We start from the raw sequence: 14,483 nt of genomic DNA on the forward strand, positions 1-14,483 counted from the left end.
TTTGAAGAAAAGCTCTTAGATTAAATTTTGGCTCGCACACTCTGTTTTCCCGGTGGCTTGATGTTAATTACTAACATTCAGGAGAAATACGCTGGAATTCATTCCAAAGCTTTTTCATGCTTCTGTCAAACAATAGCAGTGTTGTGATACTAACACACAAATCACTCTCCACAGATCCTAATTAGTAAATCCTACACATCCTTCGAAGAAAATCCCCAGAAAGCAAATCTCCAGATGACCATCGACAGTGATGAAATGTAAGTACATTTACTTTAGGTACTTGTAGGGGAGACTGGGCTTGGTTGGCACACTTTTCACTCTGTTACATATTTCTCTGGCATAATTTATGTTGGAATAGTCTAGGCAGCAGCAAAAAAAATGAGGCAAACAATAGAAACATTATTTCAAACAAGTACCGTGAAACATGAACATTTAATAGAATTACTGCCCATTTTTAAAAACATTTTAAATGTTTTTTTAAGTAGGGATGTCTGATTACTATAATAATAATTTATTTTGGGGGGGAATTTTTGTTTTTATTGATAGGACAGGTGGAAGGGAGACGGGATTAACATGCAGCAAAGGGCTTGAGGATGAACTCGAACCCCGGCTGCTGCAAAGGACTCAGCCCAACAGGTGAGTATTATAATAATTAAAGAGTAACTTTTGGCTTGAGTGCCTCCCTGGAATGTGAAAAAAATGTCAAAAAATGGACAGGGCTGGAAAGGGGACTAAGACATGACCGGTCATCCAGTCATGCCGCCTTTTGATCCACAGCACCTCCCTGCCCGTCAGTTGGTGAGAGGGCGGCGACAGGGTGGCAACGGTGAGCTTGGTTGGTGATGAAAACAGGCTCCTGATACCAGGATCAGCCAGTAGCAAAATTCAATTGCAAAAACCAGATTTCTAACCTTATAGGGCAATCAATATGCATATTTATAAACAATATGTAGAATTTTAGTAGTTTGTATTCAAATGTCAAGAGTTGGACCTGAATCAATCAACAATACTAAATACACACAAATACATATATATATATATATATATATATATTATATATATATAGCTTTTCAACTGAAAAAAAAAGTGGTTTTGGGGTTTATTTACTCTTTAAATAACTTAACAAATACTACTACTAGACACTACTATAGTTTAAATCTCTAAAAATACATTTACGGTTATAACTGTTACTGTTACTATCGACCCTTCAGTAAATCCCATCACTTGAATGGAGATTGTCCAATCAAAGCGTAGCATCGGACAGCTCTGATAAGGGTTCGACAGCCACACAACTGATAGACTTTAATGCTATCACTTCAGGTTTTGTGGATTTCAAGCTCAGTTATGATACTTATTACCTGAAGAAGTTGGAAAGACAAAAATGTTTTCTCCCTGTTTCCAAGTGTCGGCTTAGCCACCTAGCTCCTCAAAGTGTTGCCTACTGAATGTAAACACATGCTACTTTTGATTTTTAATGATTTTTAACAGTGAATAAAAACGTACCGTGCTTTACAGGAACAGTTAGGGGGAACAGGAAAACTTTACTGATACTCAACCAGCTGTGAGTAATCACTCTGTGTGCAGATGAGCGGTGTTTGGCTTCTGGTGCCAAACATTCAATGCACACTGAGATGACACAGACGGTTTAAAATAGGCAAAGTTTCTTTTATATGCTTAGTCAGTTTGACATTGTGGTTATATCTTTCAGACTCATATTTTAGACCCTTTTGTCTGCGTTTCTCTAAAACTGCTTGTTCAGTTTTTTGATTAAATTAATATTTCACCAGAGAGTGCAGTTAGTTACAGTATGGGCTTAATGCTTGCGCTGACAGTTTGTTGGACCGTCACAAAGGGGCGGGGCTTAGGGAAGGGTCGATGGGTTAGCACATTTGGTTCAACTTTGTGATGCGATGATGTCCGCTATCTTCCAACGCTCGTCACACACTTTCGAAATCAAATTGTAACTGATTCCTGTCTATTAACTGGAAAAAAACACATTTCCAATATCTCTATCTAACATAGTTTTATGATGCTTTTAGTCCGCAGATCTTTTTTTTTACTTAAAAGTTAGTGAATTTCAGATGTCTTAATACAGTAGATGAGTGCAGGTCAATACATTTTTTCACTACATTTTCTCCGAATGCTGGAGTTACTTTTTAGATTCACTATATACTGCACACACTGCGAAAATCTTCTGAGCAAGTTTTTTTTTCATCTTTTATTGAGTCCTAAAAGTTACTTTCTTAAAGGATGTGAAAAACACAACATAACAGAATTCAACTGTTTTTCACAAGCTTTGTGGAATAAGATGAATTTTTCCTTTTTAAAGCATCTTTTACTTTGCCTCCTTTTGAGATTCATTCATTCGTTATTTTTTTCCACATAAAATATAAGCTATAAAATAATGGACGTTCATTGATCAAGAAGTAGCAGGCAAAAGTAAAATCTTATATTGCTTCCTTTCTCTGAGGTAATGCTCTAGTGTAGATGGTCTGACAATACTTAGAAAGACACTGAGCACACATCCAACTGCACACACACACACACACACAATCGATGACATTATACGTCATATAGATCAATTATTTGGTATCTGTTCATTTTCTGGAGTTGAATAATAGATCAACAACATTTGACAATATTTTAAAGTTTTATTACCCTTGACTTGATAAACAGTCAGTTCCCTTGAATCCTCCTCATTTATAATTTGTATTGCGCCCCCTCTGTAGTGTGTGTGTGTGTGTGTGTGTGCAGTTGGATGTGTGCTCAGTGTCTTTCTAAGTGTGGTCAGCCGACCTACACTATATATATATATATATATATATATATATATATATATATATATATATATATATATCAGATCTATAATAGGTGTACTATATGTGTGTTGCCTCACACCTCTGCACAGTGACTGAAATACTGAAGTATAGTTTTAAGTGAGGTGTACAGTATTTGATATGCTGTATAATATAATGTATACTTTGCTTTGTTTAGAATTGTAATACTTTTGGACTAATTTGTCAATAAATAAGGTATGTCAGGTTTCTAGGGAACTTATATTCCATAATTGCACCCAAAAATTTAATTTTCAAGACCCTGTCAATATTAATTCCATCTCTTGATAATGTGACTATTTTTGATTTTCAAATAACATTAATTTTTAAAAATAAATCAGCTGCTGTACTTTCTTCTAAAATGACGATTTCTATCAGGGCAGATTAAAATAATTAAGACTGGCTTTTTTTTTTTTTTTTTTCTAAAAACGACTCTTATCTGCATAATTTATACTTTTTGTAAAACAAAACATGATATTATCAGTAATAAACCAGTTAAAAATTAGCTCCACCTCAGCCGGCAACAACATTAAAATACATGTTAATGCATCTGTGATCATGGGCGTATAATGAGACAATGGGCCTCTGGGCACAGACATGCAGAGGGCACCATCAGATCTATAATAGGTGTACTATATGTGTGTTGCCTCACACCTCTGCACAGTGACTGAAATACTGAAGTATAGTTTTAAAAAAAGTGAGGTGTACAGTATTTGATATGCTGTATAATATAACGTATACTTTGCTTTGTTTAGAATTGTAATACTTTTGGACTAATTTGTCAATAAATAAGGTATGTCAGGTTTCTAGGGAACTTATATTCCATAATTGCACCCAAAAATTTAATTTTCAAGACCCTGTCAATATTAATTCCATCTCTTGATAATGTGACTATTTTTGATTTTCAAATAACATTAATTTTTAAAAATAAATCAGCTGCTGTACTTTCTTCTAAAATGACGATTTCTATCAGGGCAGATTAAAATAATTAAGACTGGCTTTTTTTTTTTTCTAAAAACGACTCTTATCTGCATAATTTATACTTTTTGTAAAACAAAACATGATATTATCAGTAATAAACCAGTTAAAAATTAGCTCCACCTCAGCCGGCAACAACATTAAAATACATGTTAATGCATCTGTGATCATGGGCGTATAATGAGACAATGGGCCTCTGGGCACAGACATGCAGAGGGCACCATCACCTCTTCTACACAGGAGCAACACACACTTTGCAGTATTTTTTTGTCTCATGTTGTGTCTCTTTGGGATAATTTTGTGCCTGTTTTTGTTGTCATTTTGTCTCTTCTTGTGGTTGTTTTGTGTTTGTGTCAGTTATAAGGATTCAAAGGTTGTCTGCACATGGCTCTTAACATGGAGGTGGCTGAGCTGGCAGCTAGCAGAGTTTGCCATGTTATTCTACGAAGGTTATTTTTTTCGCCATTATGCCTTTATTGATACACCCAGAGATTGACGGAAAAGGTGGGTGAGAGATGCCTAGACTTTGATAATACTTAGACGCTGGACTAAAGATGGCGCCTGTTCATTTCAGTGGAGTTGCTCGCCCGGCATGTACGCCGAAAAAGTTTTCTAGCTTCCGGGTTTACTTTTGCAGAAGGGGCCCACTGAATGTGTACTGTAGTATTTCTCTCGCTGGCTGCGCCTGTGAGTTCCTACTGGCCCCGTAGCTTTTACACTGTGATGACATCACAGATTTTTAAATCACTTTTCTTGGCTCAAGAAATGTTTTACAAATATAAAAATCCATGGCTCAAAAATTCATAATCATTCATAATCGACCTTGCAGTTTGAGGTGGCCGGTGAACAGTTTTACAGACTCGACTTTATAATTATGACCTTAAGAGAAAATGCTTTCAGGTCAGAATTTAACCTTGGCTGCTTATTCTGGACTCTCTGCTTTAACCCTTTGAAACCAGAAAAAAATGTCTTGATTTCTTTCAAAAACATGGGATGAAATAGGTGAGCAACTTCACAAAAAAATGGCCCCAAAAGCAAGAAATTAGTAAAAAGTTAAGAGAAAATAAAAAAAACAACCAGAAAGTAAAAACAAACAAACAATCAAAAAATGACCTTAAGAAAGTGCTCAAAACATGTATAGATTTTTTTCCTTTTCTCTGTTACAGAATTTAATACATAATTAAGAAAATTATAAATATAGTTTTCTGGACATTTCTCATTTTTAAAATAAAATATAATAGATAGATAGATCTAATAGGTAATGTCCAGGTGTTGAAGTGTTGTTCTACAGTAGCCCAGAACAGACAAACTGAACACTTGCTCTAGATAGGGCCCTTTGCATTTTTTCATGTCGGCCACCGTAGTTCTCCCACATGCTCGGCACTCAGGAGAAGTTTCAGTTGGTTGCAATCTGCAGCCTCACCACTAGATGCCACTAAATACACAACACACTGGAGCTTTAAGTAAAAGATCAAAATTCTTCCTCCACCACTGACTACAACTCTCTCAACTCTCTCAACTTCCCAAACACACACACACACACTCACTCACACACACACAGAGTAACCCGGGCTGGATACTTATGTGGTTGGGAAAACATGCGGTCCTGGCGGACCCGCATACGGCCTGTGGGGATGCCCTCCAGTGAGGGTGTTAATAGTCTGCATTTAGAGGCAAAGATGCCCCCTGCTCTCACCGCTCAGAGGGGAGGGGTGGATCCAGTGGATGGGCAGCTCCTGGCAAATCTCCCAGATCTTGGAGTCGAAGAGGAAAGCTGGGTTAACGATGGGCTCCTCGGCAGGAACCCACACTTGGGAGTCCTCCACCTTCATATCCATGGCCTCGGTCTCACCCACCTGCGAGAAAACACCACACACACACACACACACACACACACACACACATACATAATATAGAATGTCAGAGCATGAAAAAACTCCCGGCCACACACAAACTATAGTCCTGCATTTGCACTCTCCTCCCCTGAGCCGCACAGCGGCTCCACTCTCATCGTTTTTATCTATCACCTTTCTGTCCGCCGAGAGGGCGGCAACTTCCTGACTCCTGACTCCCTCTGCCCTGACTCCCTCTTCTCTCTCCCCCTCACCCTCCTCTCGAGCCTGCGGCATGCTATTTCTATTATACATCATTGAAATTCACAGACAGTGATGATTTGACTTTTAAATGACTTTAGAAGTGGTCTTCATTACTCTGAGTGTGGCTGCAATATCGTTTAATGTGACAGACACAATAAAGCCTTGCATTCTCCTCCTCCCCCTCCTCCTCCTCCTCCTCCTCCATCCCTCCATCCCTCCCTCCCTCCCTCCCTGCACCACAATGCTTCGCTTGGCACCCAGCACTATCAGTGGGCTTAATTTGTTGATACTGTAGTTCATGAGCTGTAAAGTAAACTATTATTGCTTAATGATAGGGACTACATGTCAGTGTTGTCTAATAGAGACATATGAAGGGGATTTGGTAATGCTCTCCCCTAACAGTGCAGATATTTATTTTCTTCATGTATATGTAAATACACACACACACACACACACACAAACAAACCCCCTCTTCCCATTCCCTTGTTAATTAGCAACCCAGAACAGAAAAACAGTTCACTTGACAAATGTTTTTACAAGGTGATTTTCTCCCAGTCTGAAGCTTAATTGCACATTAGTTAAGCTTGACGTAGAATCCTGGGGCTATAGTCGGAGCGAGGATCATTTATATTGGGTCGTGCCCCCTCCCTCACGTTCACCCCTGTCACTCTCGCTTGAATTACAGTTTCGCTATCTGTTCTTGTTTGTGACCTGCAGAGAAAGAAAAAAAGTGCGTTCTGTCACATTAAAGATTGTGTTTCGCTCAAGCTTTTTGACACACTTTTCTGACTTTTAAGCGGCGGCCAGTTGACTAATGATGACTCGGAGGACTAGCAGGGGTTGTGTCGGTACATCGTAGGGGGTGCTCTGGCAATGAGCTGGTGCGCTTGCCGTTCCCGTGGCCGCAGAAATTAAAATCAAACTGGAGAAACACAAACAGCACTCTCTAATTGGACCTCTTAACTACTGAAGCCAAGTGAGTCTTCTCTGGGAAGTAAATGGAGGTCATGACACGGGGCTTACAACATGACTTTGACTTCACAGTTGAGAAACGACTCCAATAACTTGCAGGAGAGGGCCTGGGGGGAAGTGGTAAAGGTCAGCATTTTAGCATGGGGCAGGGATTTCTAAATGCCAGTTGACAAGCACAAAGACAACATGATTACAGCCCTCCAGTTTACACACACTTCTGAAAGGCTTTTCCATTGTGCTATTGACAAATGATATATTATTAGGACACAAACAAGTTTTTATCAAGTATTGGACCTTGGGAATGATGGTAATTTGTTTTGTGTGACCTGCTCCTGGTGTATGTATGCTTTCTGCCCACAGTGCACAACTTAATTATACACCAGTTGTGCTGTAGTTAATGAATTTACCCTCTCCTGCCACCGTGTCCCGAGGGGGGAAACACTGTCTACATGGCAAATTGTTTAAAGTGCTGCTATGTTTGCCAGAGATCAACAAAGATTTTGTCATGATACCACAGAGCTTTCACTTAACCGTACATAGCAAAGGCCGGGGGTTTCATCAGGCAGAGGAGCAGGTGGGGGATTTTAGTTGATGACCTTATTAAAGGGGAACTACGCCCATTTTAAAAATCCCTACATGTTATTCCTATGGTCAAAGACAGTCCAAAAATATTAGTAAACAAGAATAACTCTCTCCCAAATTAAACTTAAACTCAAATTTGTGAGCTGCTCGGCACATTTATAGATACATAGACCGAATATCACTGTGACATCACACTAACAACAACCAATCAATTGGCAACTGATTTGAATTATGAAGATATGTAAAATTGGCAAACTTGTTTATTTCTCTTGTCATGTTCAGCCAACTGTAATGTTTAAAGGTACACATGGTGGTCCAACCTTTGACATTCCTGCTTTACTCATTTTATGTACTTTGCTAGAGTCTTTGATAACCCAAATCTACCAGCACTGATGTAAAACATTGTACTGCTGTGAATGGGGTTCAGTAGAAAAACATATTTTAGCCACCTAAAAACATCAATATCAGTTTAATTAAACGATATATTTGTAATATTTTCTCTGCTTTACCTCAGCAGCAGCAACAGATCAACAACTGCAGAGTTCTGCAAAGTAAAATTTGTGTTTTTGTCAGTAAAGTCTGGTGGTTTTGAAATAAAAGCTTCCATTCCCTGTCAAAAAGGACACATACTTTAATTGATACAGGTTTTTTAAAATAACCAACTGAGGCAGAATTTGCTCAGTGTCATTTCTTTTAATGTATATGATGCTGGATTTTCTACCCAGATGTTACTGGAAATGAAAATTGTGATTATGTTTATAGAATAAAACTCTATAAATAAAGAAAACAAACATTTTACACAAAATCAGGCTCCTATTCATGTCTTCAGACTTAAACTTGATGACATCACGAGTTTGAGACCTGTCTGGTGTCCAGCTTTGACAGAAAGTCGCTCATGTTCACACATATCGATTGAACTTCTCTTGACTGTGGAAACAACGTATTGAAATTCTTAATTTAGGTGGTGTGACAGTGAGAGTGCTTATGGGCACTAAAGGCCTGACGACTCCAGCATTTAAAAAAAAAACCTTAAATTTGATGGAAAAATAATTAGATCTCAATGAAATGATAAGTGGATTTGCTGGTGGGGGCAAAGTAAATCTGTGTTTTTTCTGTTTAAGTTCAGCTTTGGTGAACTTTGGCATGCAAATTTGCGTCACAGACAAATATCAAGCTGTCTTGACAGTGCTGACCTTTGGGGGAACAGACAGAGGGTACAAAATAGAGGAAGCTATTGTAAATATTCAGGCCCCCATGAAGTGTGCCGAGCGTTGGAGCTGATTTTCGGCGTGGCCACGGTCACATGAGGCCATTTAGCCCCAAAAGACTTTCCCTCATAGACTTACATTGGGAAAGAGACTTTTGTAAATTAACGGCTCATTTTTTTTCAGCGCTAACATCGCCCTGGTTTCCTCAACAAAAAGCCCATGGAGATTTTTCCGTTGGATTTTTTTTAATATTGCAGAATATAAACTCTGATAAACAGACATTTGTGACACTTGTACGTTTTGTTCAGCAGGATGATCTTCACAAATGAACGCCGCTTTAAGGATTTTTGAAGCCTAAATGTAATCGGCAGAAGTAAAAAGTTAATTTTAAGCTAAAACGAACTACACTACAGTCGCTTTGCTACCACAAAGAGGCTGTAAAGGCATGTTGGGCGTGGCAAAATGTGATGACATTCTGTAGCTGCATTTAGCCACTTTTAAGCAACCGCCTTTTTTAAGACACTTAAAATCTTCAAAGTCTGCAAGTTGGGTATTTACAGACATATTTTATGCTGCAGAACAAAATGTCAAAGTCTTTTCATCTTATGATAACCACAGACCTTATTTAAGACTTCTTACCAAAAACTCATCCCACTGACTTTGAGTCGAGGGCATGAGATGCTGAAATACTAACTCATTTCCAGATTTTAGGACTCATTACGGTTTGTTTTTTAAAAATAGAAAAAAGTGCAGACGTGTCCCTGTCTTACAAGCATGTTAGCAGTTAGCTCACCAGCTGTGAGCCCTGTGAGTAGTTAGGCCCTCTCCTTCAGACAGACACAGATGAATTTTGCTGTGCCACTTTCTGGCCTCATGACTGAATACACCACCAACTGTAGGAACTGATTTTTTTGTTTTTTTGTTGCAGGATAGTCCCGCTGGTCTCCCTGTCAGGAATTGAGCTCATATCTTTATGCAGACAAACATGAGACAAAACAATCCGTACTGTGTGCTTGCAGGACTTTGGTGTATTCGCTTCCTCTGCTGTGGTGTTGTTCCTCGGTGCACTCTGTTTTTCTGTTTGCAGTTGTTGTCTGAGTGGGAGGTTTTGGGTTGCTGGGTGAGCTTTGGTCATCCATATTAAGTGGCTGTTTAATGGAGCAAGCAGCATCAGTTGACAATGTTAAGGGCTGTGAGGGAGGTGGATGGCGATTTCCATGTCAGACTGGGGGAACTGGAATGAAGCTCAGGGATTACTCCCTCAGACGTTTCATAGAGGAGGCAAATTGAAAAGGGAGGAAAAAATCCTGGCAAACAATTCATGTTTGTCACCTGGTTTTCCCTCGCAGGGGCTGCATTTCCTTATCAGCTGCTTGCAGTTTTTCCGCAAATTTTTCCATTGTTTTTCACCTCAGCTCTAAAGCCTGCCGTGGCTGCTCTGAGCCCTGTTTCCTGAAAGCCTGCGGCTGGGTTTAGCTAGGAACCATTAGTGCTTGGCTTTAACCCCTGTGCGCATCGTGTGTTTCACCACCTGAGGAGGAACTTGTGCTGATCTTCTCTGGGGTCGCACGTGGGTGGATTCTAACAGAGGACGGGTCAGAGGCCGCTTTCTAATGTGATAAGAGACAATGGTGAGGTCAGGCCAAGGTCACTGTTTATTACCAGAATGTACCCTCGGCTGATATTTGAAGTTTGTCTTCTGCAATCCAGTGTTTTTGGGGTGAAGACATCCTCTGCAGCAACACATATATTCAAGAGAAAACTTAGTTTCTTCATAGACAAAAATTGGTGGGAGAATGACGTGTGGCATTATTTGGATCGAACAATTAGTTTGACATGTTGGGGAATATGTTTATTTGGTTCTTTGATTGATCCCCAGTGTCAGAAATGTCTAGCTCGTCTTAATTTATTATACAGTTTATCATATTATTATTTGAAATTAAATATTAAATATCAATTTTAAAACATACGGATGGAGATACTTAAATAAGCATTCCCTGTGAATAAAATCCAGGCAGCACTGAAGTTTTCCTCATTCAGCATACAACACGTTCTCAACCTAAAGTCATCACATATCGCCTCTTTCTCAGTGGATTTCCGTGTCTACATATTACGCTCTAGGTATCCTTCTGCGTCTGGTGTTGACGTTCCGACCTGATGCCAGGATGTCAACAAAAGCTCATGGTTGGATTATGCTGCAAAAGCACATGGTTATTTTTTGCGAACCAAAGAACATAGTAACCAACGCCAGCAAGTCAACAAAAGCGCATGATTACGTTTAGGCCTAAAAGGGCATGAATGTTGAAGTTAAAAAAAATTCAGAGGGGCGTCTGGTGGCTCAGTGGATAGAGCAGCGCCCCATGTATAGAGGCTGTGTCCTCGCTGCAACGGCCCGGGGTTCGACTCCGGCCTCGGCCCTTTGCTGCATGTCATTCCCTCTCTCTCTCTCTCTCCCCATTTCACACATGTGCTGTCCTATCGATTAAAGGCAATAACGCTCAAAAAATATTTAAAAAAATAAATAAATAAAAAATTCGGACGTGACGTGAACACCATCCTCCCAGGTAAACGTTTGGGGTTTGTCAGACCCATTTACCGCCTCTCTTGCCTGCCCTATAATGACCATTGTCGACCTTATATTATTGTTACCAGCATCGTTTAAACGCAGCGGCGAATCATGCAGTTGAGAAAGATGGCTTTTGAGGTCAGAGTGTTACGCCGAAATCACTGCAAAGGTATTTGACAACTTCAGAGTGAGAACAGGCTGCAGTATAACACCAGAATAGTACGCAAATGAAGTCCGTAGCACACAGGTTGCACGTTTGGCCAAACATTCTCATCCCAGCTTGTCAAATACTGCAGATTTGTCAGTGGACCAACACATCAAAATATAATGCACTAGGTATCCTCCTAAATCAGTTTTGGGCGTTCAGAGACGGCTTCACAATTTCCGCTTATTACATACTTTGTGTCTCTTCAAAGTACACGTCTTTTTTCACTTGAAATGAGAAAATGGAAAGCATGTGGTTAGATTTAGAAAAAAAACATGGTTAAATAAGTGACGTTCTTACTAACGTAACACTGTGACATACTTCATGTGAAATTCGTCACTACAGTAGCATGCTACACACACAAGCACAAGATATTGTTATTAAAATAAATGTGGGAAATTAACTTCCTGAGAGTCTTTGACCCTTTCACCTCCCCTTCTCCTTACCTTATGCCGACTTTCTCGCTTTTCATACTTCGGTAGTTGCCGGCTGGTTAGTTTCATACCGCCTTGAAGGGTACTTCTTTGTACTGATGCTTGACACTGAGATCACTGACAAAGCGGTGGTATTTGATGAATTGGGAGTAAGAATTGGCTGTCTTGGACGCTTGGTCATCACTTCATAGCCTGGCTGTTGATTCAAGGCTCCTTGTTAAGTGTTCTTCAGTGTCATCTCATAAGGCAAAGCTGTGATTGATTAAAGCAGCTTCATGCGAACCATATATCATAAAAACACCTTTTTTATTTTACTGAACACAGCGTGGAATCATCTATTTTACTCGTGGCATTCCTGATAAGGACTGCCGTTACCACTGGTATCAGCCCCAGTCACTTTCCTGGCCTTCGATGATTCACTTTGGAGCTGTGAATTAAGCCAATTAGGCTTCACAGTGCACCAAAGAAGACAGAAATGGCGTGGACATATGGTGCTGCCTGGGCAATTAGTATCTGTAAACGTGGATCAGACATTATGAAGATGAGAGGAGGAAAAAAACAAAACAGTGTTTGGTTTTTGGGTGTAACAGCTTATGTTCTTAAAGTTAAAACTGGGACTGGGTTTTGCTCGGACTGACAATTGGCTTATTCTGTTTTTAAAATGAAGCTGTGAGTAGGGAGCGTCAGATATTTGCCAGCTATTTCTTCCCAGCTACAATGTGAAATGTAAATGAGAGCATGCAAGTGGTAGAGACATTTGAGAGAGGGATTTTCTCTTTGAACACACGGCCCACTCAGTGAATTGTACTGTGACACTGAAAAAAATGGGAATTTTGATTGATTGAATTTCCTCCATTGCTTTTTTTTTTTGCAGAAGTTCACATACAACTATGAGTATCACCCTAAACTTGGAGAGGAGAGAGAGCCTTGTGAATTTTACAAAGAAATCATCTCTTAAAAAATACCGTTTTAATGGCTTACCTCTCACTCAGACCCTCTTCTGCACCCTTTCCCCTTTAGGCTATTTGGGTAGAGCCTTTGGAGGAGATGATTAAAAATTAATATTGGCTCAAGATTGACAGCAAACACCATTTGATGTGAGCCACAAAGATGCTCTGGGTTTGTGGGCAGCTCTCTGACGGTTTCACAGGCACCACAAACCACAGTTTACTCTTCAGTGAGAGGGGTGGGGAGGTGGGGGAGGATAAGATGGACACACAGAGGATTTGTGTGGTGCTCGCAGAGCTCTACTCTGGTTATCTCCCTACAATATGCATGACAGCCTCTGCAGGACTACAGAGAGTCTGAGGCACAGACAGACGACGAGGGAGGAGGCGTACCAGTAACTCGGTGTCCTCAGCCTCCACCTCTGCCACTGTGGGTAGCTTCCTAGTTTGGCTCCTGATGTAGCACCTCTGATGTTCGGCAAACCGGATCCCAGTGATTCCCTTTGAAAGAAAAAAAAAGAAATGAAGGGGTACTCATGAATTCAGATATATGTATCATTCATTCGCTTTCTGTGATGTGGATATCCCATAAGCATTGGGGCGTTTTAAAATCGTTTTAAAATGCTCAGCTTTTTGCTGATAATCAAAGCTCTTAAAAAAGTCAAAGACGTTAAAACCTAATGAGTGAGAAGAGGTGTGTTTTGATCTTTTTTTCCCTTTAGCATGGTATAAAATTGATGACTGCCTGGCCTTGGCAACACAGCTCTCGCTCTCAGGCTGAATGGAAGTAAAAAAGCGGGGGTGTTCCTCCGCGGATGTATAATACTTAGCAGATAGCGGCATATATGGCACAGGAGAGCAAAGTGACATTGTTGAGAATGAAGTGTTTTCTACAGAGAGTGCCCCCATTGAATTAGGCAGTCATAGGTCCCTGTCACTCTCTTAATCTGCGCAGTCAAGTGTGGAGTCACTCTCTTCAGCTCCACTGATGATCCTCCACCATGTGGACTGTAGCTCTATTCAGTCTGACACACAGAGCCTCAATAGGCAAGAGAGATCTGTTAATTCTCTCCTGCTGCCATTCTGTGTTAATCTAAGATATTCAGCCGGAATAAGTCTGAAAGACTCTCAGTATCTCAGATTGTATCCAATTTATTTTCTGCAGACTCGAGCTGCTCATTCAGCACACTGTATTAGAACAGACGGCAGGATCTACATCTGCCACGGCTGCTTTAGAATTGTATCAACTGAAAATTGTATGAGCGGCACCATGGAAATGGACTTGATTCAATCTAAATTTAATTACAGTAACACGGTGATTGCAATGACATCTCCTTTGAATCGGTTAACTTGACCATGCGGGGGCTTTTTTTCCCACATTTTCTGTGGCGCTGTCACTCTGAAAACCAGATACCAGCCAAACATGACATGATACAAAGTGATGGCTGTCATAATGAACCACGTGTAATTTTGCCCATGCGGGAAAAAGGATGGGGCAATAATGGTCCCAAGCACAAAAGCATAATGTTTATGCCAGGCTTTATTGTGATGAGTCTCTGTTTAATTTGGGTCTTGTGTATTGGCGAGCTGCGGCAGAAGAGGACAGGGCAATGCCGTGATGAGATACGGTGATTACTGGGGTTGGTCAATCAGAAAATGAT

The 14,483-nt window shown here is 40.2% G+C and overlaps 1 protein-coding gene across 1 annotated transcript in view; it reads right to left on the bottom strand.

The window, feature by feature from the left end:
- Positions 1–14,483, bottom strand: part of tnmd (tenomodulin) — a 64,267-nt gene that overhangs the window by 9,771 nt on the left and 40,013 nt on the right. The window contains exons 4-5 of the mRNA XM_042493480.1: positions 13,216–13,323; positions 5,509–5,668 (exon numbers count right to left, since the gene is read on the bottom strand). Of these exons, the coding sequence (XP_042349414.1) occupies positions 5,509–5,668; positions 13,216–13,323 (268 nt within the window). The remainder of the gene's footprint in view (positions 1–5,508; positions 5,669–13,215; positions 13,324–14,483) is intronic.

Source organism: Plectropomus leopardus, chromosome 9 (genome assembly GCF_008729295.1).
Source record: "Plectropomus leopardus isolate mb chromosome 9, YSFRI_Pleo_2.0, whole genome shotgun sequence".
In the NCBI taxonomy this organism is placed as follows: domain Eukaryota; kingdom Metazoa; phylum Chordata; class Actinopteri; order Perciformes; family Serranidae; genus Plectropomus; species Plectropomus leopardus.